Raw genomic sequence first — 27445 nt, 5'->3', positions numbered from 1 at the left:
TAGGTGCGCTTTCTCAGGGCACCTTTATTTAAAATGTCCAAGACCAGGGTTTGATTACCTGGCACTGACGTGGCAGCTCACAACCATGTTCTGCATTGATATGGTGTACAGACACACACGCAGGCAAAACACACGTGCATAATCATACATACATCTTTTTAAAAATCTGTCTTTAAAAATGTTCAAGATAAGGTGGTCTCTCGCCTCTCCCCTTCCCACTCTTTATCAAAGTATGCGGAAAATCACTGTCTCCAGGAATCCCATGAATAGAGCATTCATTATAGGGAGAAGAAAAACAGCATCGCTCGCTGTACAGAACGCCACAGGCCTAACTTGTAGAACACAGACCCGAGCACTTAGATGTCCGGGAGAAGTAGGCTCCGCCATTACACCAGCTCCACCCCCTGCCTTTCATCTCGCCCTCCGATTGGCTGCTCTGCATGTCAGCCCCGCCTTACAGCTGCTCACGTGAAGCTCTGGCTGCCGCGGGATTGGCTGTCTGGCGCGCGCGGAGCTGTGGGATGCAGGCCGGCCGAAGCGGAGTGGAGAGGGCGCGGGAATCCTGTGCGGTCCGGACGCAGCGTCCGAGAGCTGGGTTCCGTCATCCCCTGCAGCCTGGAGGTGTTTCCTGACAGTACCGGTCCTAGCTGCAGAGGAGTCCAGGCTGGGTGCCGATTCAAGCCCCGGCTCAGTCCTCTTTCCCCACTAAGGATGGCTTCTGTCTCCCGAAATTGGTGGAGTTTGGACTTTATCTCTCTTTGCTTTGAGGATCTACGGTGTGTAAGCTCTCGCTGGCCTGCAAAGGAATCTATACAGAGCCCCATGTGTTAGAGGATGGGCGAATGAGAGCTTGGAGATGCCTGAGGTATGGTCCTTACCCGCGTGACAGCTTGGAGGTAAGCTGGCATTATACATTGTGCTGATGCTTTTCTAATCGAGGACCATGGAGCCTAGCGGGGAAGAGTTGCTTACTGGGGTCATTTATTGAACCCCTATGTTCCAGGCTCGTAACAGTCAGCCTCGGTTCTAGGAACTCAGTAAGATGGGGCTAGTGGGAGAGATGGAGGAGGGGCGGGGGAGGGGGGACTGGTGAACTGGTGCATAGTTGGCATGTGATGGTTGCTGTGATGGAAGAGAAAGCTGTGGAGGTCAGAGGAAACTAACTAAGGAGCTCAGGGCATTTAACAGAAAAGGTGACATTTGAGTAGCTCCGAAAGTATACCCAGCCTTTCTCCCATTGAGACGGGGGAAGAAGCTTCAGGTGGAATGTAGAGAGGCAGAGAACTAGGAAGACGTACCTTGCTGGGCCTGGCGGGAGCTTGGGTTCAGTTTGACTGCATCTTTAAGTGGAGTTGGTTCCACAAACTTTGCTTCCCTAATTCAGAGGAAGGGCAGAGCCCCCTTTGGGATTAATTGGGATAAAGCCTCATGTAAAAAGAGGCAGAGCAGAGGGTCACAGCGGGAGAGGCAGAACTGAACAGGAGGAAGGGTTTCTATCGAGGAAGGCACGAGTCAAATAGAGTAGATCTGAGAACTTACAAATAGTCTGGGTTGGGTAGTCTGTAAGAGTTGTTAGGGTTATGCTATTAATAGATAAGGAGAAATGTGGGTTTTTTTTTTTTTTATTGTCTTTAAGACGTGGTCTGTATTGCCAACGTCGGACTCAAACTCAGGATTTTTCTGCCTCAGCCTCCCAAAGCAGTAGGATTACAGGTGTATCCACTACTACACCTGGCTTGATTTTTGTTCTTGTTTTGGGGGTAGTTTTTGTTGTGGTGGTTCTGGAGCTGACCAAGGGCTTCACTTGTGACATTTCGACATCCCTTGGATGCCAAGCAAAGTAATTTTGGATTTTATTCCCCGGGCCATGGGAAGTAATTGGATGCTTGTAGTGGCCGAATCACACTTTTATAGGTTTTTGGTTAGTGTGTATATGTGTTGGTGCCCAGGGAAACCAGAGGCAAGAGGCCCGCTGAATCACAATGTTGTCAGGCAGATGGATGTAAAGTCAGTTACTGGTCCTATGTAAGAGCTGCTGGTGCTCTTAACTGCTGAGACATCTCCCTAGTGCCAGTAGTTTCTCCTATATTAGTAAAGGGCAGGAGTTGAGAAGAGGTGGGAAGATATAAAAACCTGGCATTCAGACCTCACATCTCTTCCTCATTCTGCTACTAATTGCTATAGACTGTTAGTAGAGCCCAGCCTCTCAGTTTTTGGACTAAAATGAGAAGATTCTGATAGAAAAAAATTTGTGTTGTATAGTTTTGTTTGTTCACTATAAGTTTTCCTGTGTTTTTCAGGCCTCTAACTCCTTGGCTCGAATGACCCTCCTGTCTTACCCTCTAGAGTAGCTGGAACTACAGCAAACATTTGGACTGTATTTTTAAATTTTTGTTGGCAGTTGAATTGTATGTTAAATGATTTATAATTTTGTAGGGAATCTTCCCTATAGCTACTACTTTAAATTAGGCTATATGTTTCTTCACAGACATCCCTAAGATTTTTTGTCCAAATAAATGGAGGTTGGACTCATTTAAATAACAACAAAAACTTTGTTGTTGTTGATTTGAGACAGGTTCTTGCTATGTAGCTCCGAGGGCTGTCCTGGAACTCACTATGTAGACCTCAAACTCAGAGTTTCGATAGTTCTTTGCCTCCTAGGTGCTCAGATTAAAGGCAAGCACCACCATGCCTGGGCTCTAAAAAAAATTTTTGAGTGATAAATGTTTCACTACTCTGTGTTGTGAAAACAAAACAGTCCCCTGCCCACAAACAAAACTTGTATAAGTTTTATTTTTGTATAGCAATTACTTACCGCATAGTGGAAAGTATTTATAGAAAATTCAAAATGAAACATCTAAAAAAAAAAGCAGCTGTTTTTGGTATGTAAGCCTAGATTTCTTGTGGATCTGAAAATAGGTGCTCCTTAGGTAATCCAGGGAGGGGAAATGAAATGATGCAATGATGAGCGAAGTATAGTCTGACCTGGTATTGCCATTGCTTCGGCTCTGGCTTTGACCAGGGCATGATCCAGTAATCTTCTCTCTGAGCTGATTGTGCTTGTCTTACCACACAGGTGTGTTTGAACCTGTGTGGATACTGGCTTATTGTGTCCACGTATTCTTTTCTGTCCTTGGAATTACTGATACTTTCATGTTTTCCTTCTTAGGTCCAGGTGAGAAGTCAGGATTGAAGACTTCATGGAGGAGTCACCATTTTGCCCTGAATCAAAAATCAATTCCTTACTGACTTATTACTGTATTAAAAGTGTTGTAATTAACTGTGGTATTTGTTTGGGTAAGGCCTTTGTTTTGATGAGGTTTTACAAGAGCTTGTAAAAGACGACAATCTTGTCTTCTGGTATACGTGAGCTTTAATATTTTTAAATCCACAGGATGGATTGTCCGTTTTAAAACCTAGTAAAATTATATTGTTTATGGTGCCAGAGAATATGCTCTCACTTGCCAGCATGAGTCACACATTGTGCCAGGCATTCACACAAATTATTCTCATTCATCCTACATTAATGATTTTTCAGAAGCCATTTCTCAGTCAGCTTGTTCATCCACTGTCATAAATTTTCCTAAATCAGTGACTGAACTGCTGGGTCTCTGGTAAATGCTATTTCCATACAAACGGTATTCTTGTTGTTAGAACAGGGTTTGTTCTCATTATTAGATTTGTCTTTTTAATAAGCAAAACTTTAATCAATACAGGAATGCTTCAAGAAGTCAAAGGGGATCTGAATGAAAATTTATTTTAAACCCTTGAAATAATCTTTTGAGTTTTCACACAATCATGACGGCATGGAACAATTCTTTCCCAGAATCATGTATTGTTAAAATTTACTTAAATGTTTCATAGAAACTTTCAGAATATATAGGATGATTCATGTCAATTGAGCAAACTGTCAATTGAGAAGACTCATAAGAGCAGGCAGAAAGCTTTTGCTCCTCATTAAGTATTCATTAGATAAGCATTCGGTAAACATTCGGTAAGTATTTTACTGCATCTCACCATTCCTTGCCAGCTTTCACTCACATGAAATTTCCAGACTCCTCCCTATAAACAAACTCTGTTTTTCTTTAACCTGTTTCCCAAGAGAGACAGGTATGGCTCATGAAGGACTCTTCAAATGCTGATAATTATTAGCATTTCTTAATTTGATAATTAGCAGATGTTAGTAAATCACAGTATATGGAAGGGGTTGTTTTTCTAAAATGTCCCTAAGTATTTCTATAAAGAGGAAGTCCATGTTTCATATTGTATGCAGTCTGATAAAACCTCTACTGCCCAGGTAAAGAAATACTTTGTAAAGAGAAGGCCTGTTTCCAAACCACCTCTTGGATAAGGTCTAACCTGGCTTTTCCTCTGAGCTTGTATCCCTCTTAATCATAGTCTCTCGCTTTCGTTTTACCTTTTTGACAGTCTCCCTCTGATGGCCTAAGCTGGCCTTGAACTCAGAATCATGCCTCCAACTGAGTGCAGATATCAAACTCCCACATTCAGCTCAAGGTCTTACTCTTGAGGAGAACAAGCAACACTTGTAGTGATCTTTAATCCACCTCCACGTTGGCCCTCACACCACCTGCAATCCTGATTCTCCTACGTAACCAGCTTGGTAGACAGCAAACCAAAAAGTTAGGATCAAGTGGATACATCCTTTTAAAGGAATCCATATAGTTACTGAAAATCAATGTAGTTATGAATTAGGGAAGTATCAATGTTGTTTGCTATACTGAAAACAGTCTTGTGGCCTTACAGGAGAGAACTTGAGCTGAGATAATATGCTAATCTCTTTCAGTTCTCTGGAGAGTAGAGTTTAATTAGATGCTGGACTTCTGTTGGATAGCCTGTGATGGGACAGGTTTGGTGACTCCTCACATAATTAAACACACAGCGGTAACAGAACACATAGCCAGAGGTGGCAAGAACTGTATCATTCACCCTAGTTTTACGACACAGCGGGCACACTGTCTTCATTTTGGGTAGCAGGGGAGAATCAGAGTTGTAGTCTAGGTGTACAGGTGGTGGTGGGGTAGGCAGAGAAGTCAGTGATTTGATGGTTTCTTGGTTCTCCGAAGAGTACCACCAGTCAAGGAACTGCAGGAAGAATATACCCACGGAAAGGCCAGTGGAGAGGGATAAGGCGACACCTCCCACAGCTTTCTTCAGAGCTGACTTTATCTTCTCACCAACGCCGCTGGGAAAGAGAACAAGAGGCAAAGAAAACAGTTGATTTGGGTGTGGTCACACAGTGACTAAGTGCAGTTTCACACTTGGTGGGAGTCACTGATTTGGAGATGGAGTGCTCTTGGACTGGAGGGTCTGTTGTAAGCAGTTCGCCCATTTAAGTCAACATGCTAGGTGTGTACACCTAAACTCTGGTGTTTCCAGTTTTTAAAATATTTTATGTTTGTGTCTGCTTGTCTGTATGTGCATGCAGGTACCAGTTGGGTCAGAAGATCTGGAGTTACAAGCAGTTGTGAACTGCCAAATGTGGGTGCTGGGAATCAATCTCTGGTCCTCTGGAAGAGCAAGCAGTACATGCCACTCACATAACCCCTGTGCCATCTCTCCAGTCCCATCCCGTCCTCCCCACCTCCCAACCTGTTTTTAACAACAAAAGATTAGGCTTTGATCTGAGAAAAGCATTAAAGATACGATTTTATAGAATTTTAAAATGGAAGATAATCCACCCAGAAGAAGAAATAGACTTAAAAAGTAACTTAGCAGTGTTGAGATGCATACATCTTTGAACTTGTGGGAGAATAAGCATTAGCTAGAGGTGGTGTAGCATCATGGATGAGAACATTCTTCAGAACTCTATTGCTCTGCATTGAATCTTGGCTCTGTGTTGTCTAGCTGTTGGTTTCCCCCAACTGTTAAATGAAGTCACTGCATTTAATCATCAGGTTGTGATGAGGCATAAGATAATATACACAAAGCAAATCCCTCCCATGAGGCCTTGCCTACAGCAGGCGTGCAGCAAGATGTACCTATTATGATAGGAAAGATCACCAGAATGGCAGTCCTTGTTTATGGATGTGAGGGATGACTTTGCTGTGACTTAATAAAAGACTGGGGTAAACCAGATGATTGATGTACAACTTTAAATTTTGTTACTGAAGGGGTTTTAGAAAATGTTACGGTCTTACCTTCTGACGGGGTCCTTCATGGCACTGGCTTCAGACAGTCTATGCTCTATAGCTTGTATGTCCTGCGCTGTCAGTCGACCCAGCCGGACTCCAGCCAGTTTCAGCAGGGGAGAGTGGTGCTCAGCTTTTCCTAGAATGTAGCGAAGTTGCTGTGTAAGAAACCAGCCTTCCCAGGCCATATTAACAAACGGGTAGGCCGCCAGGAAGGCTCTGTAGAATCGTTTCCAGTGCGAAGAAGGAGGGTGAATAGAGTATTCGTCCTCTTCTCTCAAGCTAGAAGCCAGCTTCTCCAGCTTCACTTTCAGATAGGGAAGAAGAACGAGGAACATGGTGGATTTCCAAAGGTGCTCCTTGGGAAGACCAGCACTGGCTGGTCTCTGAAGCTGCTGCGAGCTCCCTGCTACAATCCGCTTTAAGCCATAAAAGTGTTCAGAGAATGAGGCACTGGTTCTAGAAAGATAATGCTGCTGGAGCAGAAAGTCTAGCAGAGTGAAGATTTCATCAAACCACCTCCAAAAGAAGCCGAAGTGTGCAGGATTTGATTCTGCAAGAACCTGGAGCAAAAACATTCATTTTAGTACAGTCTTCAGTTTGTATTCACATTAACCTTTTCCTTCTAAAGCCAACACACTTAGCTTAAATAACTCTCGTTTGGGGTATAGCCTAAGCTCCCCGAGGTCTTAGGAATTGAGTCCAGGGCTCTTTGGGTGTAAATTAAGCCGTGGATATGGATGACACATGTTGATCAATGCAAACTCTTGGTTACTTGTAAAATAATTTGAGTTTCCTCCAGTCGTCCCTGAAACCTTCCAGAGAAATAATACCTTACCTTGACCACATGCTGAAGAGCGGGTCTCACTGCTGTCATTAAACTGTCCTGTGCTACCACCTCAAAGATGGATGGATGGTCGTCGGCCACCGCAGCAGTTGTGATATGAGCCCCGTGCTCAGCCATGGTATCCTGTGTGTCCTGGGATTCACTTTTCTCACAAATACTCTACTGAGCATGAACTTGTTTTATATCAAAGAGGTGCTGGGTCTTAATCTTTCTGCATGGCACCCCAAACTGAATATTTAATTTTACATGAGCAAAATCAACTGAGGTTTAAAATTAAAAAAAAAAAAAAAAAAAGACTCATGAGGCAGAGGAAGGGAATCTAAAAGTTAAGGACTGTTAACTCCGAAGCAGGGGACGTGACATGTGGGGGCTGGGGAATGACTTGTCAAATGCTGCACCTCACAGGGCGGAGCGTGACTCGGAGACAGGTGTGGGCCAAGGAACGTGTCGCTTGAGCTGCAGTCCGGAGCTGCGAGGCCCGGCTCCGGCCGCAGGCTGGGAAGCGCCCGTCCTTGCTTGCTGACCTCGGGCGCGGCGCAGAGGACCCGTGACGCCACCTGAGAAGGGAGGAGGTCTAGGCTTTGTGACAGAAGCCGCACCCGGAAACAGAAGCTCCGAGGACCTCCACACAGCGGGCGGAAGACGGGCACTCTAGCATCGAACGTGGCCCTGAGCCGGAACTGGGGAACTCTATGACCAACCGGGACTTCCGCTTCCGTCCTCCTGACTTTGACCAGACGACTGGCTAATGTGGTGGGTGGATTTGTTCCTGGTTCTCTCTCCGCGGAGCTTCAGTGCAGGGCCAGACTCGAGCCTCTGTGCAGAGCTGGGGCCTCTACCTGACACCCCTACCCATGAACGAGCAAGCCAGGGGGAAATATGGGCAGGTCCTTTCGACACAGACTCGGGCAGGTGGTGCTTAGCTCTAATTCGTCCACCTTCCCGAGAAGCTGAAGAGGCAGAGCTTTAGCGTTTATTATTGTCAGTTATCAGCAAGTTTCACTAAGATGAAAAAGGTTCTCCTTGTCCACCAGAATTTGGGACGATTACTTTTCATACAGGCTTAACTTGTCTTCCTTGCGTAAAACTAAGTTAACAATTCTAGGCACGTTCTACATGAAATTGGTTCCGCCCTCCGGCTCAGTAGATATGTTAGCGATACCAATACACTGCAACAATTCTGATGGTCTAGCGCGCGCTGAGTTTTGCTAGACTAGGTACTTTTCGGTTTGTATACGAAAAGTAAGCTGTCAATGGGTTTGTAAAGTCCAAGTTGTATACTTCGTTTGAGTTGTGGATAGAGTTAACGGGATTTGGATGAGTTCACCGTCTCCCTGATAATTCCAATCCCTTGCCTAAAAAGACTTTAGGACCTTAGGGTGTAAACGTAGGCAATTGGTTTGTATAATGAGAACCTTAAAAAAAAGGCTTGGGTTTAGTTGTTTCAATTTTAGAAGTTACCTTTATAGTTCTAAGATATGATTATACTTTACTAAAATAGCTGTCAGAAAATGCAATTGTTGAATTTCTAAAAAGTATTAATTAAAAAAGATGTTTGTTTCAGCTTTAAAAAGTGTCTTGCTGTGTACCTATCCTTGGCTGACCTGGTATTCACTATTTGCCTATGATCACAAAAATACGATAGCCCAAAAAGAACAGGGCTATTTAACCATATCAGAGTTCTATAGCTGGAATTAGCAAAACTTCATCTAAGTAACCTTGTTACAATGAAAATGAGTGTCAAGTTATCATTGTGCCCGTGGATCCAATTCTAACTGACAGGTAGGATGTGTTGGCACACACATGTAATCCCAACACCTGAGAGATTGGGCTACATGGCAGTGAGACCTTATCTTGAAAAAGGAAAAGTGGGGAGGAAGAGGGAGACAAAAGAAAAATAATCCAGTTGAACAATCTTGGTTCAGAGTCTCATTTCATTCTTAGCCAGAGGGGCAAGACACCTTGATTAATGGACCCATGAGATTACTCTTTAAAAAGGAAACTAATTATTACATGAGGAAAGAAACAGAGTTAAAAAATAATATGTCGTGGTTGGTAATATAACTCAGTGGTAGAGTATTTGCCCAACATGTGTGAAGCCCTAGGATTCATCCCCGGTTCTGAAAAAAAAAAAAAGTGTCAATTTTTATTTTACTTCGGTGATGTGTCAGCTTTTAGTCACCAAGTAATCAATACATCAAAAACCCCACTCTCAAATGTGTAGTTTAATGAAGACACATATGTGATTGCAGTTTCTATTAGAAGCAATTAAAGGCTAAGCCTGACCATCAGGTTTGGAGATCTTAAATATATAATAAATATGTTACATAGGCAATTATATAATAAATTCTCAGTAAATAACTAACTTGATTGTATTTTGTAATTGGTTTAATCTGCCCTGTGTTTTTGCTTTGTTTGCTTGTTTTTTCGTGTTTTTTTTTGAGACAGGGTTTTTCTGTGTAGCCCTGGCTGCCCTGGAACTCACTCTGTTGACTAGGCTGGCCTGGAACTCAGAGATCTTCCCGCCTCTGCCTCCCGAATGTTGCCATGAGGCAGAGGCAGGTGGATCTCTGTGTGTTTGAGGCCATCCTGCTCCACAAAGCAAGTTTCAGGACAGCTAAGGACTGTTACCAAAAAAAAAAAAAAAAAAAAGTTGGGTTTCTGTAGTAATCCTTAATAAATATTTGTTCAGTAGTGGAGTGAGAGAAGCCAGAAAGCAGCTGGGCAGAAGAACCTCTAAGATATATAGATAACAAAAGTTCAAAAAAGATGAGTCCTAGCACGCTAGAGGCAGAAGCAAGAGGGGCTCCTGTTCCAGACTAGCCTGAACTACATAGCCTGACACTTTTTTTCTTTTGTTTTTGAACCTACCTTGTACCACTTAAGCCCCAACAAAACAAAGAGCGTGAGCGGGGTGGGGTGGGGTGGGGTGGGGCACTAATAAATTTCCCCAGCCAAATTCAATGTAGGGATTGGAACTCAGATCTAAATGCTTCTTAGCCTCGTTGAGTCGCTGTCTCCTAGTCCACTGCTCTTGTAGTAAGGCGGTTTCTATCACGTGTATGAGCTTCTATATCTGGACAGGCAAATTACCTGAGGTTTGTGTTTAAGAAAGTAGGCTACCTCCATAGGTTTTACAAGAGTCTTGTTCACGGAGATAAATCCCGAGACTATCCACTTATTTAACATGTCCTTTGGGAAAGCCACTGCGGGTCCCTTGGTAGTATAGGCACTGCCCTGACCCAGAGAAAGGGAACCTTTCCGTTGCCGAGGCAACAGAGACACACAGCCGGGTTGCTTGGTTCTCCCGCGCGCCCGGATGACGTCACGCGGCGAGATTCTCTTACGCAAAAGCTTCCGGCCCACCATCTTTGTCCCTGGCAAACTGGGTTTTGCGCAGTGGCTTAGATCTAGAAAGAATCGTGACGACGGGGAGGAAACCATTACACCACCACCCGGGCTGTGCTCTCCGGCTGCCGACGCCACCCCGCCCTTGCCTCCGGTGAGTTCAAGGCGGCTGGCTTTGGGGTGTGTCCCTGACTGACTGGGGGTGGTTGTGAGGGAGGGGAACCCCAAGCCCGGTGGTAGGCGGCGGGAGGAAAGGAGATCCGAGGAGCGTGACGGTTGAGGGTGGAGGGAGTCCTCGGGTGTGACCGTTGTGAGGGAGAAGCTTGGGAAAAGTGCCTCCTCTCTGGTGGCCCTGGTGGCCGTGGTGGGATGGGGTTGCGCTCGGGTGGAGCAGCTAGTGGTTGGGGGCTTCGAAGCGAAGCAGGTTTCCAGGACAGGGTTGGAGAGGGTTGAGGCCAGGGGTGTGGCCGCTAAAGGCTGGAGGCCGAGGGAGAACCTCCCAGTTTTCCCGGCTGGCATCTGTTCATTGAAAAGCCGAGACGTGTCCAGCAAAGCAAAGGGAGAAAGGATTCCCCCCCACGGTTTGGCCATTGAAACCTCTCCTGTCGCCCGTGTTTGGGGTTTCCAGGCTTCTCTCCCGACCTGGTGAAAACTGAACAGATAGATCTCCAGGGTCTTGACCTGGGGGAAGTGAGTAAGGGGACTAAATGTACTTCGAGGAAGGAGAAACCTGCATAATTGACCCCCTGTGTGAGAGGGGGAAGCCAATGAAAGGAAATCTGAGCCCGGAATTGTTGGATTCTCCCCCACCCCCTTTCTTCCCTAGGGTCATCAGGAGCAGTCTAGTTTGAACAAGGCTGTAAATTCTACGAGAAGTGAAAAAACTGGAATTTCCTGCTGTTTCTTTATTCTTTGAATTTCACAGGATATATTAGCTTTCTGGGCAGCTTTCTATTTAGGGGAAGGCTCTTCATAAAACTCAGGCTATTTATTTCATTGTGAAGCAGTGTGAATGTGTCATGAATGCTTCGTTGAATTTATTTTGCTTCCTTTTAACTTTTAGAAGGGAGAGTGTTTTTAAATTGCCAAACACTTTTGCAACCGTTGTGGTTTAGAAGACAAAGAACACGTAATAAGTGCAGAGCGGCAAATTGACTAAGAAAGTGCTTTCAGTGAGGAACAGTTTAAATTATTAATTGGTTTCCTTTTGTAGTTCTGCTTAGCCTTAGGGTGCACTTACAAAGTAATAATAGAAAGAGGCAGGTGAAGGAGGCGCAGCAAAGGGAACACATCTCAGGGATGACGACATGAGGTGGAAAATGAGAACAAAATTGCAGGTGTCTTGCCAGGCAAACAGAAATTTCTCTTGCCTGAGAAATAAAGGGGAGTGTGTTCTGCAAACAGCCTCCCCATAGATGGATGGTAAACTTAATATAAAGCAAATATTTTGACGAATTAAGGCTCAAAAAAGTTCCCTTACATCTTTTCCTTCTGTAAAAGATTATTATTTTAAACTACTGTGTCTTAAAACACAAGCCTGAACCCACTTACACAAGGAGTATTCAGGGAGGACACCATCCCCTGTTTTCCTTATCCTAGGCTTGTTTCCCAAAATGCCTTGGCATTTCATAACAGTTGGGGGTAAGACTGTTGGACTTCTTTCTTTATGTATCAACGTATAGTTATTAAAATAGAAACCAGAGGTGAATTTGGCTTTTTATTGTTTTATTTCTGATAAGGTAATTAATCTGAAGCTGCTATTGTCCTTGTGCTATTGAACATTTGGCCAGATATGATCTTTACACCTCTCAACCTTGTAAGCGAAGGTTGCTGGAATGACAATTCTGCTTTACAGTTCACCGAACTTTGGCTAGCTACTGACTTTATGTGTACAGAAGGGTATAGTGGCCTTCCTGACCCTAGTGTTAGTTGCCATTTCCCAGAGAACCATTTAAAATTAAGACCTTATTAACTTATTTTCTGACCTTATTCTACTCAGCCTATTAATCTTATTTTAATGTTGAGTTTCTCTTTTGGGGAATTGAAGGAAGGGGAGGATGGACGGACTTTGACAACCTATATTTGGCAGAAACTAGGTTATGTTAATCTAGATCTATAAACTTGTACAGGCAGGCCTGTGAAAGGCGGTGCCATCACATGTGGGCTAGGACAAATGCAGGTGATTATGTGCTTTGCCTCGAGGCTGCTTTGTTCTTTAAGAGTGTCCCTAGGCCACACCATAAATCAGTTAGTGACTTTTCAGGTTTGATGTTGTATAAGGTCCTATGAGTTCAAATTCCATTGTGACTTACTTATTTTTAGGGATTTCCTGAAAAACAAAACTTCAGTAGGATTTTATGTTTTGAAGCACTAGGCAAGTTGTATTTTCTCTAGCTCCATTCTGGCTATTTTTCTATGGTTTCTAATATAGACATCCGTTTTCACATCATCTATTTGGAGAATCTGGCTGTGCCTATCTGCAAGTGCTTGGGGGTATTTCATTTAAAAATAGGTATATGTGATTATTGTGAGTTGAAAGTCACAGTGACATTAAGGTTCTGCCATTACCACCTCTTCTCATTTTTAATTAAATATTTAATATTCATATATGCATATAATGTGTTTAGCTCCAGCCCACCCCCATCCTTCCTTTCTACTCCTTTGCTTTTGTTTAGACCATTTTCATTTTTTCCTTGGAGGTTTTTTTGTTTATTTGTTTTTACTTAAGGCAAGGATAAACTTGTCACCATGATTCTTTGCCTGTATGGTGGGGATTATTTCATCATAATTGTTTACCATGGTGTCAGTTGTATTTTGTGATGTATTTATCTGCTTATTTTTCTTCCTTTTCGATTTTTTTTTTCTTTTGATGGAGAGATCTTATGCCTGCTAGGTAAGCACGCTACCATTGGGCTATATCCCTGCTCTAAATTGGCACTGAGGATTGAGCACAGGTTTCCCGTATATTAAGCAAGCCCTCTACCACTGAGCCCTTTTTTATTTATTTTATTTTATGTATGGGTATTTTGACTGCATATAGGACTATATACCACTTGTGTACTCAATGCCCTCAGAGGCCAGAAGAGGGCATCTGATCCCCTGGAACTGGAGTTAGAGACAGTGGCGAGCTGCCAAGTGAGTGCTCGGAACAGAACCCTGGTCTTCTGGAAGAGCAGCCAGTGCTCTTAGCTGCTGATCTATCTCCAGCCTTATTTTGTTTTTGAGACAAAGTCTCATTATATTATCCAGACTTACCTCAGCCTCCCAAGTATCTGGTCATCTCTTTTTGTTAGAGCAGAGATTCTTGGTGTAGGATCTATGTTGCAGGCTTCTTAAAAATTGTTATTATTTTATTTTATATTCATGGGTGTTGTACCCGTGTATATGTCAGTGTGCCATGTGTGTGCCTTGTGCTCAAGGAGGCCAGAAGAGGATGCTGGATCCCCTGGAATCAGAGTTACAGTGATGTGTCTCTATGTTGGGTGCTGGGAATCGAATCCTACAAATCATGCCAGTGTAGGCTGTTAATAAAGGTGACTGATTTGAACAGTGTATGTTGAGAAATCCTGTTAGAATTTCATGTTATCTGGGAATAATGGCGCATGTAACTGCAGCACTAATGAGGCAGAAACAGGAGGATCACCATGGGTGTGAAGCCAGTCTGGTTTTTATAGTGGGTTTCAAGCCTGTCAGGACTTACAGAGGAGATCCTATCTTAAAAGAAAAGAAAAAATAATTTTATATATGTGTATGTGAGCTTTAGAAGACAGAATGCTTTTGTGCACTTTTCCCAAGTAACTGGGTGAAAAACTTCTAAACAAATTTTGTTTTCAAGTCTTAGGTTTGAGGTTTTGCTGATTCCAAGGGATTTAAAGTGGTATAACCACGGTCTGTATGAACAGTGATGGTTTTGAGCAGTAACTATAGCACTCTTGTCGGACCCTAGTAATTGTTTCTGTGTGTCATCTTTGTTTGTACATGTAAACTCACAGATAAGATTTATATTACTAGTCTTTAAAAAGTTTTGTCGTGATTTGAAACAGGGTCTTTGTATGTAGCCCTGGCTGGCCTGGAATTCATTATGTAGACCAAGCTGCCCTTGAACTCAGAGATCCTCCTGCCTGTTTATGTGAAGAATTCCTAGTCAGGTGTGGTGGCACACACCCATATTCTCAGCACCTGGAAGGTGGAGACAGGAGAAGGAGGGATTCAAGTCATCTTCAGCGACGTAGCAAGTTTGAGACCTTCTTGGGCTAGATGAGATCTGTCTTAAAAAACAAAAAGAACTGTGTGTGGTGGCATGTTTGTAACGCCAGCACTCTGGACAGAAGTAGGAGGAGAGGACCTTTGCAAATTCAAGGCTAACCTCTTTTACATAAAGAATTCCAGGCCAGTCAGGGCTACACAGGCAATGCTGTTGCAAAAAGCACAGGCAGCTCACTGGTTAAGAGCACTTGCTGCTCTTGCAGAGGACCCAGTTTCAATTTCCAGCACCCACATCAGGTGGCTCACAGCCATCTGTAACTCTAGCTTCAGGATCTAACTCCCTGTTCTGGCCTTCTTCAGCATGGGTGCACACACAGGTGTACACACATACACATAAGTAAATAATAAAAATCTTTAAAACCAAAAAAAAATCCCTAATTTGTCTGCTTTCTATTTAATTTATACTATGAATGGATTGATAATAGCATTCTCTGAATTTTTGCTAGAAAGACGTGAAAACATTAATGCAACCTCTAGGTGACAAATATCAAAACAATTTCTGTATTCCGCATGGTGTTCGTGGTTTCTAGCTCTTTATTTCCTTTATGTTTTTGAGACAGGGTCTTATGTAGTCCAGGTTCACCTCAAAGCCACTGTGTAGCTATGCTGAGGAGAATGACTTCGAACTCCTGGTCTTCCTGCCTGTACCTCCCGGGGCTGGGAGCAAGGCAGGCTTATTTTTTCTGAGACCCTTTTAGCAAGCAGTATTTAACAGGTTGGCAGAATTGTTTCTGCCTTTGAGCTTTGCCTACTTTGAGTGACCCCATCCTGAGGCAGGGGAGTGACCAGGTTTTCCTGATTAGAAAGTTATGGAGTAATCTTTGGCACTAAGCCTTTGTCTTAAATGTTTGGGTGAGTGACTAAGATGTATTTACAAAGGTATCAAGCTTGTCCTTGGAGGCTACAGAGCCATAAGGGGTTCAGGTTATTACCCTATTCCATTTGTCCTTCATACTTTGCTCCTAGAAACTCCTTGAGGCAAGTTGTGGTTTTTAATTTCCTGTGCTGCTTGAACCGCAAATGGTGGTGGTAATAGGAAGAAACTACTCATTTTGTTAAAAAGCAGAAATTCTTAACCATAGATGTTCTTAAAATTAATCAGATGCCTTGCTGGAGACATTACTTGGATAACAGCATTCTTCACTCTTACCATAGGTACACTCTAAAGATCCAGAATCATGACTGACTCCAAGTACTTCACAACCAATAAGAAGGGTGAGTAGAACCTCAGCAGACCCTTCACATTGTTCAGTTAAGTTGCTGGGTTATACTGCCCAAGTAGAATGTTCTGAAGTTTTTTACATGTGTTTGCACCCTCTCCTTGGGAATCTGATGTTTCTACAAATAATTAATGTTTGAATAAGTTATTAAAGTGTAGGGGATTTTATATGCTTGCTTTCCAGTGCTGGGAACCTAATCTAGGGTCTTGCACATGCTAGGCTAGTGCTCTGTCATCATGCTACACCTCCAGTTCTTCATCACCTCTGTGGTCAGTAACATAATACTGGGTTTTACACGTGAGTGTGGGCCTAGGAACTAAGGATTCTTGTTGGGAAAATCTACCTTCCCAAATTGTTTCCAGATGGCAGATTTCTGGAGGTGTGGACAGCCCTTCCATCAGAGATAAATTAGTGTCACTGTCCTCAGCTTACTAAGCACGCAACTGAGCTCGCTTTGTTTCTCAGAGTCAGAATTCTTTGTTTTTGTATTCAGCAGGTCTTACATTTGCTGAAATATTCTGGGCATGGCACCAACTACTGTGATGTTTATTATTCTTGTTTTCCAGTTTCTTGGCCTGCTTCTCAGGTGTGAGTGTCCTCTAGTGGCTGAAATGTGGCAACTTTTCTGGCATAGAATTTGTCTTTATTTGCCTTGAAGTATTTTCTGGTGTGTTGTCTTGAGACTTAGCTGAGTTGGAGTATGTACTATGCACATTTTGCTTGGTACACTAGTGGAATTACTGATTGAGTACCCCAATTTCCAGTAAGTCAAAATAGGTGCCGAGGATACCTAGTACTCAATTTTGGTTTCTAAATAACATTTTTTCAGCCAGGTGGTGGTGGCACACACCTTTAATCCCAGCACTTGGGAGGCAGAGGCAGGCGGATCTTTGTGAGTTCAAGGCCAGCCTGGTCTACAGAGCGAGATCCAGGAAAAGCGCAAAGCTACACAGAGAAACCCTGTCTCGAGGAGAAAAAAAAAAAACCCCAAAATAAATAAACAACATCTTTCACTGAAAGGAACCAGAACTCTTGGGCCAGATACTGATTCTGGGGCTGTGTTAAGCTGAAGGTGAATGTCTTCTAAGTAAGGAAATGCTCAGAAAATAATGGGACATCAAGGATCCTCACACCTTAAAAGGGCCTTCACTGGCCAAATTTGGATAATTTGAACAACAAAAAAAGTGATCAGAGTAATGGATTATATCCTATTGAAAATAATCAAGGCCCTGGATTCGATTCACAACATCCATAATGGTGGCTCACAACTGTATATAACTCTGGTCCCAGGGAATCTGGCTCCCTCTTATGATCTCTGTGAGTACCAGGCAGAGCATTCATATATACAAAAAAATTTAACAATTGAAAAAAGACAAAATAAACAGAAACCCCCCAACAATAACGAAAACCAAATTTAGAACCTTATCCATATAGTCAATGTTAACATCACCACCAACAGGTCAAAGTGACACCATTCACCTTTGGGTGTGATTTTCTGTGAAGTTAACTTGCCAAAAATTCATGACCTTATTGGAATTCAGGAAACCCATGGCAAGCTGTAAGTGCTTCTCATAATAAGGGTCCTGTACTTAAAAAGTCTTATCATGACCCAGCACTCAAGAGGCAAAGGCAAGTGGATTGCTGTGAGTTCAGGGCCAGCCTCGTCTTCAGAGCTCCATGTAGCATGAATCTTAAAAGTTCTTATTAATAAAATCAAACCTGAGCCAGGTATTGGGGTGAACACTGGAAGATCAGAGAGACAGAACAAGCCACAGCTAACCTCACCTGGCCAACTTCTCAGCTGGTCTTGTTTCCTCAGACTGGAAGCCTCTGTGTCCTCATATCCGAATGGCTCTCAGCTGAACTGTGCTGCTAGAAGCCTGAAAGCTTAACCAGCCAAATGCTTCTAGTTTCTGGTCCTCACGCCTTATATACCTTTCTGCTTTCTACCATCACTCCCTGGGATTAAAGGCTCACTTTCTGGGATTAAAGGCATGAGTCACCATGCTTGGCTGTATCCTTGAATACATGGATTTCTGCCTCTGGAATGCTAGGATTAAAGGTGTGTGCTACCACTGCCTATCCTAAGTATCTAGTGGCTTTTCTGTTCTCTGACCCCAGATAAGTTTATTAGGGTACACAATATTTTGGGGAACACAATACCACCACAGTTCCAGGCTAGTCTGGGCTACACAGTAAGACCCTGTTTCAAAAACAAAAATATTATCATGAAAAGAAATTGTTTCAGATTAATGACTGAAGAGACATGATAATAAATGTAATGCATATTCTTAAGTGAATGTACCCTAGAACTGGGCCTGGGATGGAAGTCAGGTTGCTGTAAAGGGCATAGAACAAGGTCTATGTTTAGATTAGATGATAGTGGTGATATATTGATATTTTAATAGTACAATAATTAAGAAAAGTTCCTTATCCTTGAAAAGCACAAGTTATATATTCAGGGCTAAAGAGGAATGGTGTCTGCAACTTTAAATGATATAAGAAAAAGGTCTGTGTATATGTAGAGAATTGTAAAGCAAATGCAGCAACGTCATAAATGTGGGATAAATACAGTTGGAAGATTGATTTTATTTTTTAAGATTAATTTGTGTGTGTGTGTGTGTGTGTGTGTGTGTGTGTGTGTGTGTGTGTGTGTGTGTGTGTTAGGGGATCTTCCTTTAAAATTTTTATTATTATTTTATTTTATGTGCATGAGTATTTTACCTGTGTACCACATGCATGCCTGGTGCCTATGGAGGCCTGAAGAGGACATCAGATTCCCCCTGGAACTGGAGTAACAGCCAGTTGTGAGCTGTCATGTCAGTACTGGGATCAAATCCAGGTCCTTTGGAAGAGCAGCCAGTACTCCTAATCTCTGAGCCATCTCTCCAATCCCTGTTTTGATCTTTGCTAACTAATCTGTTTTATTTAATGTTGAGATAGTCTTACCACTAAGTAGCAAAGTTGTCCTAGAACTTGTGATGTACCCCAGATTAGCCTGGAAGAAATAGTCATACCACTAAGTAGCAGAGTTGTTCTAGAACTTGTGATGTACCCCAGGTTAGCCTGGAATTCACTTTTCTGACATCCTCTTAAATGCTGGGATTACAAACACATATATATCACCATGCTAGGCTGAATATTGAGATTTTTAAAGCTCTCCAGACTTTTTTAATGTATAGCCAATGATGAGAACCATTTTTAGCTGCTAGCAATGCTTGGTAGATTTGACTAGTGGAAGGAGTGAGACTGGGTACTAAAGTGTGTATGCAACATACTTTGGCTTTCCTAGTACCTGTCTATAGATCCCTCCAGTTTCTTCTCTATCTTTATTATTTATACCTCACAAAAAACATTAGCCTGCTGGTCATGGTGGTATATGCCTAGAATGTCTGCACTTAGGAAGCTGAGGCAAGATGCTTGGGCTATATAGCAAGACCCTGTCTCAAAAATCAAACAGGGCCACTGAAATGGCTGGCCAGTAAAGTAAAGATCAAACCTGAGTTTGATCTCTGGGGCCCATGTAAAGGTGGAAGGAGAGAACCAACTCCACAAAGTTGTCCCCTGTCCTCCATACACTTGGTAAGGCGATTTGCTTACACATACATCTCACATGCACTGCTGTGCATGTACACAGTAGTAAAAACCACACGCATTAAGTCCTTGGTATTCTTTCAGCTATCTACTTCATCATTTGGATATGTGTTATTTTTCTTATGCTAACACTTTATGTGTTTTGGTGACCAACATATTGTCTGTAACAACATAGAAGAGTTTTTGTTGTTGTTTGTTTTTTGAGACAGTCTCACTATGTAGCTCTGGTTATCCTGGAACTCACTATGTAGACCAGGCTGGCCTCCAACTCAGAGATTCTCCTGCCTCTGCCTCCTGAGTGCTAGGATTAAAGGCATACACCACACCTGGCCATTTTTTCTAACTGGTTTTTAAAACTCACCAGTTCATCATACTTTCTCTTGTAGAGGTGCAGATGACATTTATAAAAGCTTGAGACGTACAAATTGACTCACTGCTAGATAATATCATGTTTTTCAGAAATGGATAAACCGTGTTCCTTTTGCTTCCTGTGCCGCCCACCAGAACCGCCTCTGGAGCAGATTCTCTCCATTTATGCTTGGTTCTGGAATCATTTCAGTTACATCCTGTTTCAATTCTGCAGCTCCTGCTGCTGCTCACAATTCCAACTTTCTGAAGCCCTGCTGTTTGCCCTTCACTGTTCCAGAAGTAAATGATGGAGCTCTGACAACTGCATTTGGCAGCACAGGTCTCAGTAAAGAGAATGATGCTTTCAAAGGCCTGACCTTTCTGCCAGTGTTATTTCTTTAATTGTCAATTAAATGGAGTAGTAATTTTTAGAACAATTTGCTTGCCTACTGGGAATGGATATTGATAAAACGAGGTTTTTTTGTGCTCCGTTTTCATGTTTCTTGTCAATATACTTCCTGTCAGAGGCTTCAGGGAGATCACAGTTTGCAGACTGTGGATGATGTCCAGGTAAAATGAACAATGGGAACAGTCTAGGAGGTGGTAGACAAGGAGGCAATATTGTAGTCAAGTTTGGAGGTGGAGATGGAAAAGATGGGTGAGGTGGCACACACCTGTAATCCCCAACACTCTGAAAGCAGAGGCAGAAGAACTGCCTGTGACGTAAGAGGCCACCTTAGTCTACATTGTGAGTTCCAGGCCAGCCAGGGTTACATTGCAAGGCTCTATTGCGGACAAAACAGACAACAACAAAAGGTGGGGGTATCCGTAGAAGGAAGAAGTGGGAGTCGGCGTGAACACAGTGGTGTGGGGTGGCCTTCCTTCCATTCACCACCTCCTTGTCTGTCTGATGAGAGTTGTTGCCTTGTTCTCATGAAAATGGTGGTGTGGGATAGCCCTCCTTCCATTCTCCCTCTCCTTTGTCTGTTTAGGACCATTGCCTTTTTATTTTGTCCCCTGCATTCTAAAGGCAGATGAGGCTAGAGATGGTGCCTTAAAATAGCGGTGACAATCTTTGACACTTCTTGAGTAGTCATTCAAAATCGGGCCTTTAGAAATGACCTTAGTTTGTATGATTTTAAGCTTCACTCTTCCTCCTCCTTTTTTCTTGCTTTCTGAGACAGGATCTCATATAGCCTTACCTGGCCTGGAACTTACTAAGTAGTAGTAACTTACTAAGGCTGACCTTGAATTTATTGCAGTCTTCCTGCCTTTACCTCCCAAATGCCGGGATTACAGACGTGCTACCATGCTAGGCCATACTATATTGATTGAAGCTGAGACTAAAGTATTGACTAAGGTAGTGATTTCTTTCATATTTATTTTTATATTTATTGTGTTTGTGTGTTTGTGTGTAGGTGTGTGCCATAGCACACGTGCAAGTCAGATGATGACTTTCAGAAGTTGGTTCTCTCCATCATCTAGGTTCTGAAGCACCTTTAACCATTTAGCCATATCACCAGTCCATACGTATTTATTGAGGATTTCATACATACGTAATGTATCTTGTTCATATCCAGCACCCACTTCTCCCTCCAATTCTTCCCAACATGTTCCCCTCCCAGCTTCATGGTCTTTATTCTTCTTTTTTTTTAATAATCCACTGAATCCAACTGGTGCTGCCCTCATGCGCATGTGTATGGGCCATATAGTAGAGCATGGACAGTCTCAGTGGTCACATCCCCAAAGAAAAATGACTCTTTCAGCTGCCAAGACCTACCAATAGCCCTCAAGGTAGGGACTGAGCTACTTGTGAGTCCCTCCCTCCTCCATACTTAATGTTGACTGGCTTGTTATTGTGCACATAACCACAGGTACTGTGAGTTAATGAGTGCAGTGGCCATCTCATGCACAGAAACAGCATTTCACAACCCTCCTCCCCTCCTCCAGCTCATACATTGTTTCTACTACCCCTTCTCCTGTGATGTTCTCTGAGCCATGGGGCAGGTGAGGTGGTTGATACAGGTATTCCATTTAGGGCTGAGGACTCGGTCACTTATTCTCACCACTTTGAGTATTTTTGACTCTGTATTAACCAATGTTTAATTTAAACAAGCTTTTCTGACCAAGGTTGAGAAGAGCATCAATCTCTGAGTATAAATGCAAATATGTAGAAGGCAGCTGGACAACAGCAAATAACAGTGATAGATTGTCTACTATGGCCTAGGACCTCCCTGGCCTTGGCCTTTACCAGGTTTCCAGTACTGTTTTAGTTACTTTTCTTTCTTTTTTTTTTTTTTTTTAAAGATTGATTTTATTTATTATGTATACAGTGTTCTGCCTATATGTCTGCCTGCAGGCCAGAAGAGGGCACCAGATCTCATTACAGATGGTTGTGAGCCACCATATGGTTGCTGGGAATTGAACTCAGAACCTCTGGAAGAGCAGCCAGTGCTCTTAACCACTGAGCCTTCTCTCCAGCCCCCGTTAGTTACTTTTCTATTGCTATGACAGAATAACATGACCAAGGCAACTTAGAGAAGGAAGGGTTTCTTTGGGGCTTATAGTTCCAAAGAGATAGGAGTCTGTCACCATCATGATATGCAGGCAGGCAGATGGTGCTGGTGTGCAGCAGCTGAGAGTTCACATCCAAGTCCACAAACAGGAAGCAGAGAGGGAACAATGGGAGTGGTGACCTTTGAAACCTCAAAGCCCTCCCTGAGTGACACACTTCTGCCACTAAAACCATATATCCTAATCCTTCCCAAACAGTTCTACAAACTGGGGACCAAGTATTCAATCAAACATGTGAGCCTATGGGAGTGTTTTCATTCAGACCACCACAGGTACCAAGCATGAATTCCCTGTGAATGGACTTCAAGTCTTATTAGAAAGTGGACTATTTACTCTATACCAGTCATGCTACTGTAGCACTAAACTGATGATTTCTTTTTCATTTTTTACTTAACTCTGGTTTTACATTAGGATCACTTACAGACTAAGAGCTCTTTATAATCTAATTCATTTGGGCCAGAGTAGATTCAAAGCATTGATGTTTTTGAACATTTCTTATAGTGAGATAGCTCAGTAGGAAAAATTGCTTACTATGCACCCTGACCATCTGGATTATATCCCTGCAACCTACATAGTAAAGTTGATGGTACCGGCTACATCAGTAAAGCCATTATTCCTACTTCAGTGTGGGAGACTGAGACAGCAGAATCATCCTGAGTACGCAGCACAGCAGCAGAAACAAGAAGACTATCTGAACAAGGTGGAAGGAGAGAATCAACTCCCCAAAACTGTTCTTTAAAAAGTTATTTCTATGTGTATCAGTGTTTTTCTGCATGGATATATGTGTGCCTGGTGCCTGCAGAGGCAAGAGGGCATCAGGTTCCCTGGAACTAGTTACAGAGTTAACGCTACCATGTAGTGCTGGGAACTGAAGCTAGGAAGTGCTTGCTGGGGGGCTGGAGGCATGACTCAGCAGGAGAGGACCTGAGTTTATTCCTGAGTTTATTTCCTAGCACCCCCATCATGGTTCACAACTGTCCATAACTCCAGTTCCAGGGCATCCAGTGCCCTCTTCTGGCCTCTGAGGGTACTAGGCATGCATGTGGTGCATAGACATACATGCAGGCAAAAAAACTTACACACATAAATAAATAAATCTTGAGAGGGGAGGAAGGATGCTAAGTCCAATTTTGTAACTAATAAATTATGTGATTTTTTTTAGCCTAATTTATTTATCTGTAAAGTTGTTTCTCTTTTAGTTTGTAAACACTAATTTCCAAGCCAGCTCCCTACCTTACATTTATTTTCTTTTAGGTCCCTAAAATTCTACTGCAAAATCATCCCTCAGATACCCGTGTAACAGCTCTAGCTGTCCTGGAACTCACTCTGTAGCCCAGGCTGGCCTTGAACTCAGAGATCCACCTGCCTCTGCCCCCTGAGTGCTGGGATTAAATGTGTGTGCCACCACTGCCTTGACACTCTTATGCTTTCTAAAGAAAGGTCTGCATTGCATTTTCAAAGATGATGATTTAAAAGGCTTAAAAAATTTATTGACGGAGTCTTTGTTGGTGGGTCAGTTAATATTCTGGGGCTTTGAAATGCACATCTCAGAGTTTTGAAATAGTCTTACTTGTGGCTGCCTTGCTTCCCTTCTGATATTGCGTATTGCCGTATTCTACCCATTCTCTAGTCCTGAGACCATACCTGTTTGTTCTCATCTCTTTTAGGAGAAATCTTCGAGTTAAAAGCTGAACTCAACAATGAAAAGAAAGAAAAGAGGAAGGAGGCTGTGAAGAAGGTGATTGCTGCCATGACCGTGGGGAAGGATGTCAGGTAAGGGTGATGACTCTTAGACTGTAGAGAGCTCTATACCCATTTTGTAGCTCTTCCTGCTTTCATATAATATCATAGACCGCTGAGGTACAGTGGTGCATGTCTATACTCCCAGCTGCTTGAGAGGCTGAGGCAGGAGGATCACTTGAGCCTGAGTTGGGCGCCCAACTTGGGCCACATAGCATCTCTGTCTCAAAAAAAAAAAAAAACCAAACCAAACACATAAAACCTATGAAAGTGGAGTTCTCCCATTGAAATAAATATCACGGATATGTACATGCTTTTATATTAGATATGACTTATGTGTTTTGTTAGTTTGCTTTTTACATTTTTGTTGCATACAGGTTTAGCATGAACTGTCTTTAGTCCTGGCACAGGTACACACCTGTTGCTTGAGAAAGTTTTAGAAGATGATAAAAATCTACTGAACTCACATACTCTTTAATTGGGTTAAGCTAGTGCCCTCAGCTTTACAGCTCTATTGTTGGATTCCAGGGGAAAACCAACACTACCAATATTGCCTTGATCTTTGTTATTTGTTTCTGTGATTAGTGAGACTTTAAAATGAGTAGGGGTCATCTGCAGGCCTCACAGCATTCTGAGGTCCTCTCCTGGGTCCATGAGATCAAAGCTATTCTTATAATACTTGAATGCTCTTTGACCCTTTACCATTCTGAGCTGATAGGAAGCAGTGGTGGGTGGAATTGCCAGTACCTTACCGTGAACACAGGCAGTGGTCATTCTGTTTTTCAGTACCAAGAAAGAAGTTATGAGGACAAGAATGGTTTCACTTAGGACTGTCATTCATAATGCAGTAAAATTTTATTTTATTCAGTAGGTTTTTTTTTTTTTATTTTATATATGTGTGTGCTCCTGTGGAAGTTAGAGGACAGCTCTCAAGAGTCTGTTCTCTCCAGGTACCTGTGGAGTCCTGGGATTAAGTCAGGTTGTCTGGCCCATGTGCGAGCACTGAACTTGCTGAGCCATCCTGCCAAACCTTTTTCTTTATTAAAAAAGTTCTCTCTCTCTCTCTCTCTCTCTCTCTCTCTCTCTCTCTCTCTCTCTCTCTCTGTATGTGTTGAAGCTGTGTTTTTAATATACTGTGCGAGCACTGAACTTGCTGAGCCATCCTGCCAAACCTTTTTCTTTATTAAAAAAGTTCTCTCTCTCTCTCTCTCTCTCTCTCTCTCTCTCTCTCTTTCTCTATCTGTCTCTCTGTCTCTGTATGTGTTGAAGCTGTGTTTTTAATATACTGTGTGTGAATAGAGGGGCTGGAGAAATGGCTTAGTGGTTAAGAGTATTTGTTGCTCTTGCAAAGGACCTGGGATCAGTTCCCGGCACCCAGGAGGTCCAACACTCAACACCTTCTGACCTCCTCAGGCATCCAGCGTACATGTGGTGCACATACACACAGGCAGACAAAACACTATTATGAATAAAATAAATATATAGAGAGAACATATCCATTTATTTGAAAGAGATACTAAACTATTTCTTCATTTTCTGAGTCGTGTATTTATATGAAGCTGAATTTCTCCTTATACTGCAGCTGAAACGTTCCACAGCAGAGGTGGTAACGTGAGAATTCCTTTGTCTCTGCTTAACTAGAGTGTGTAAACAAGGGGCTGATGAGGTGGCTCAGTGGGGGAAGTCACTTTGCTGCAGAGCCTGGTGACCCGTCCGTTCCCAGAACCCAGCAGAGAACCACTTTTGGCAGGTTGTCTCAGATCTCCACATATGTGCTGTAGCATAGGTGCCCACAGACATACACCAGCAATAAATAAGTAAAATGTAAAGCACTGCCATCTTCTTATTAATTAAAAATTAACTTTAAAAAAATTTATGAAATGAGCTTATGATTTATTTTATTTTTGAGACAAAATATCTCTAGTACATACCTCTGGCAATCCTGGAACTCACTATGTAGACCAGGCTGCTCTCAAACTCACAGAGATCTACCTGTCTCCACCTCCCACCTGCTGGAATTAAAGGTATGTGTCACCATGCCCAGCTTGTGCTTGTTAATTTAAGTGGATTCTTGTTCTACTAAGTCTAAACTATTTTCTGTCTTGTCCTTTTATGAAATTTTACCAATCTTTGAATGAAACAGGAATGGCAGAAACCTTGCTCAGGGCATCAGGAGCATCGGAAGATGCTGAGCTGTCTCCTGTCCCACCATTGTTATCTGAGCTTCCTGTTGCTTATGGGGATAGCTCTTGGCTTTTGGTCTCAGCATCCATTGAGATGTCCAGAAAACTTTGGTTCATGTGGGTTATGCCTATTGACATTCAAACAGGAAAAACTGAGAAAATTTTGAAGTGTTAGTTATTCCACTTGAAGTAATAGTCATAAACCTTTGAAGTTTACTATAATTTTCTCTTGTTGGCAGTGGGGATTGAACCTAGGGCCTTGCCTATGCTAGGCAAGCCCTTCATCACTAAACTCTTTCCCAGCCCTCTTTCTCCATTTTATTTCAAGAGAGGTCTCACGATGTTGCTGAGGCTGTCTTTGAACTCTCCCTGAAGCACAGACAGCCCTTGGACTTGAGTCTTCCTGCCTCAGCCTCCCAGGAGCTGGGGTTCCAAGCATGCACCAGTGTGCCCAGCTTCAGTCTTCTTGTGCAGGGTGTTCGAGTTACTTAGGATTGTAAGCATTCTGTTGGATAATGTTTTGTAATTATTTACTGGTTTTGCAGCCATTCTGCATCTGTGTCTGGGCCAGAGAGATGGCCTGATGGCGTGAAATCAGTCACTAGGATCCACATAGTTCAAGGAGAGTACTGACACCTAAAGGTCTTCTTTATGAGTGCAGGTAGACATTTCTGTCCTTACAGGAGAATGGTAAATGGCTAGTACTTGGGAAAGGAATAGACCATTGTAGTTGATAATGCCAATGCTTTTTAAAAATAAATAAATTCATAAATTCTCCCAATTCCAAAGGGAATCAGCATACCTTGGAGAAATGATTGATTCCAGATCTTGATTAGGAATTTAAAACTTCATTTGAGAAATTATAGAAACACTTGAAAATAGAGGGTCATAATACAAGGACTTGGGAGCTACCTAAATTCCTACTGGTCAAAGGTGGAAGAAAATGAGCATTAAAAAGTTGGAGTGCGCCGGGCGGTGGTGGCGCACGCCTTTAATCCCAGCACTCGGGAGGCAGAGCCAGGCGGATCTCTGTGAGTTCGAGGCCAGCCTGGACTACCAAGTGAGTTCCAGGAAAGGCGCAAAGCTACACAGAGAAACCCTGTCTCGAAAAACCAAAAAAAAAAAAAAAAAAAAAAAAAAGTTGGAGTGCTTTGATATCACCATGAATTGATATGG

General features: G+C 42.7%; 2 protein-coding genes, 1 long non-coding RNA gene and 1 other non-coding gene across 7 annotated transcripts in view; 3 read left to right on the top strand and 1 right to left on the bottom strand.

Moving 5' to 3' along the window:
• The first annotated feature begins 481 nt into the window (after positions 1 to 481).
• On the top strand, positions 482 to 6096 carry LOC128123405 (uncharacterized). Of its 2 annotated transcripts, XR_008222661.1 has the most exons (3): positions 510 to 896; positions 3170 to 3297; positions 5447 to 6096. It is a non-coding gene; the product is annotated as an uncharacterized LOC128123405 (long non-coding RNA). The 2 variants fall into 2 exon arrangements; XR_008222660.1 differs by lacking the exon at positions 5447 to 6096 and having other exon boundaries at positions 482 to 896; positions 3170 to 3285.
• Positions 2957 to 3053, top strand: LOC128123556 (Z30 small nucleolar RNA). Its single transcript, XR_008222731.1, has one exon. It is a non-coding gene; the product is annotated as a Z30 small nucleolar RNA (small nucleolar RNA).
• Pex12 (peroxisomal biogenesis factor 12) lies at positions 3732 to 7120 on the bottom strand. Its single transcript, XM_052759776.1, has 3 exons — positions 6988 to 7120; positions 6159 to 6712; positions 3732 to 5203 (listed from the first exon to the last, which is right to left on the bottom strand). The coding sequence occupies exons 1-3, from the start codon at positions 7111 to 7113 to the stop codon at positions 4801 to 4803; spliced, it is 1083 nt and encodes a 360-aa protein (XP_052615736.1). The 5' UTR covers positions 7114 to 7120; the 3' UTR covers positions 3732 to 4800.
• A 516-nt stretch (positions 7121 to 7636) lies between these two features.
• Ap2b1 (adaptor related protein complex 2 subunit beta 1) overlaps positions 7637 to 27445 on the top strand; it is a 127170-nt gene continuing 107361 nt past the window's right edge. Inside the window, exons 1-3 of one of the 3 annotated variants that reach the window (XM_052759774.1) lie at positions 7637 to 7749; positions 15766 to 15825; positions 24014 to 24119. In XM_052759774.1, the coding sequence (XP_052615734.1) occupies positions 15789 to 15825; positions 24014 to 24119 (143 nt within the window). In that variant the 5' untranslated portion in view covers positions 7637 to 7749; positions 15766 to 15788. Of the gene's footprint in view, positions 7750 to 10359; positions 10499 to 15765; positions 15826 to 24013; positions 24120 to 27445 lie in introns of those variants that run through there. The other 2 variants (XM_052759775.1, XM_052759773.1) reach the window with 2 other exon arrangements.

The sequence above is a fragment of the Peromyscus californicus genome, unplaced genomic scaffold (genome assembly GCF_007827085.1).
Source record: "Peromyscus californicus insignis strain IS unplaced genomic scaffold, ASM782708v3 Scaffold_3__1_contigs__length_106647218, whole genome shotgun sequence".
Lineage (NCBI taxonomy): Eukaryota > Metazoa > Chordata > Mammalia > Rodentia > Cricetidae > Peromyscus > Peromyscus californicus.
This window is presented reverse-complemented; position numbering and strand designations above follow the sequence as displayed.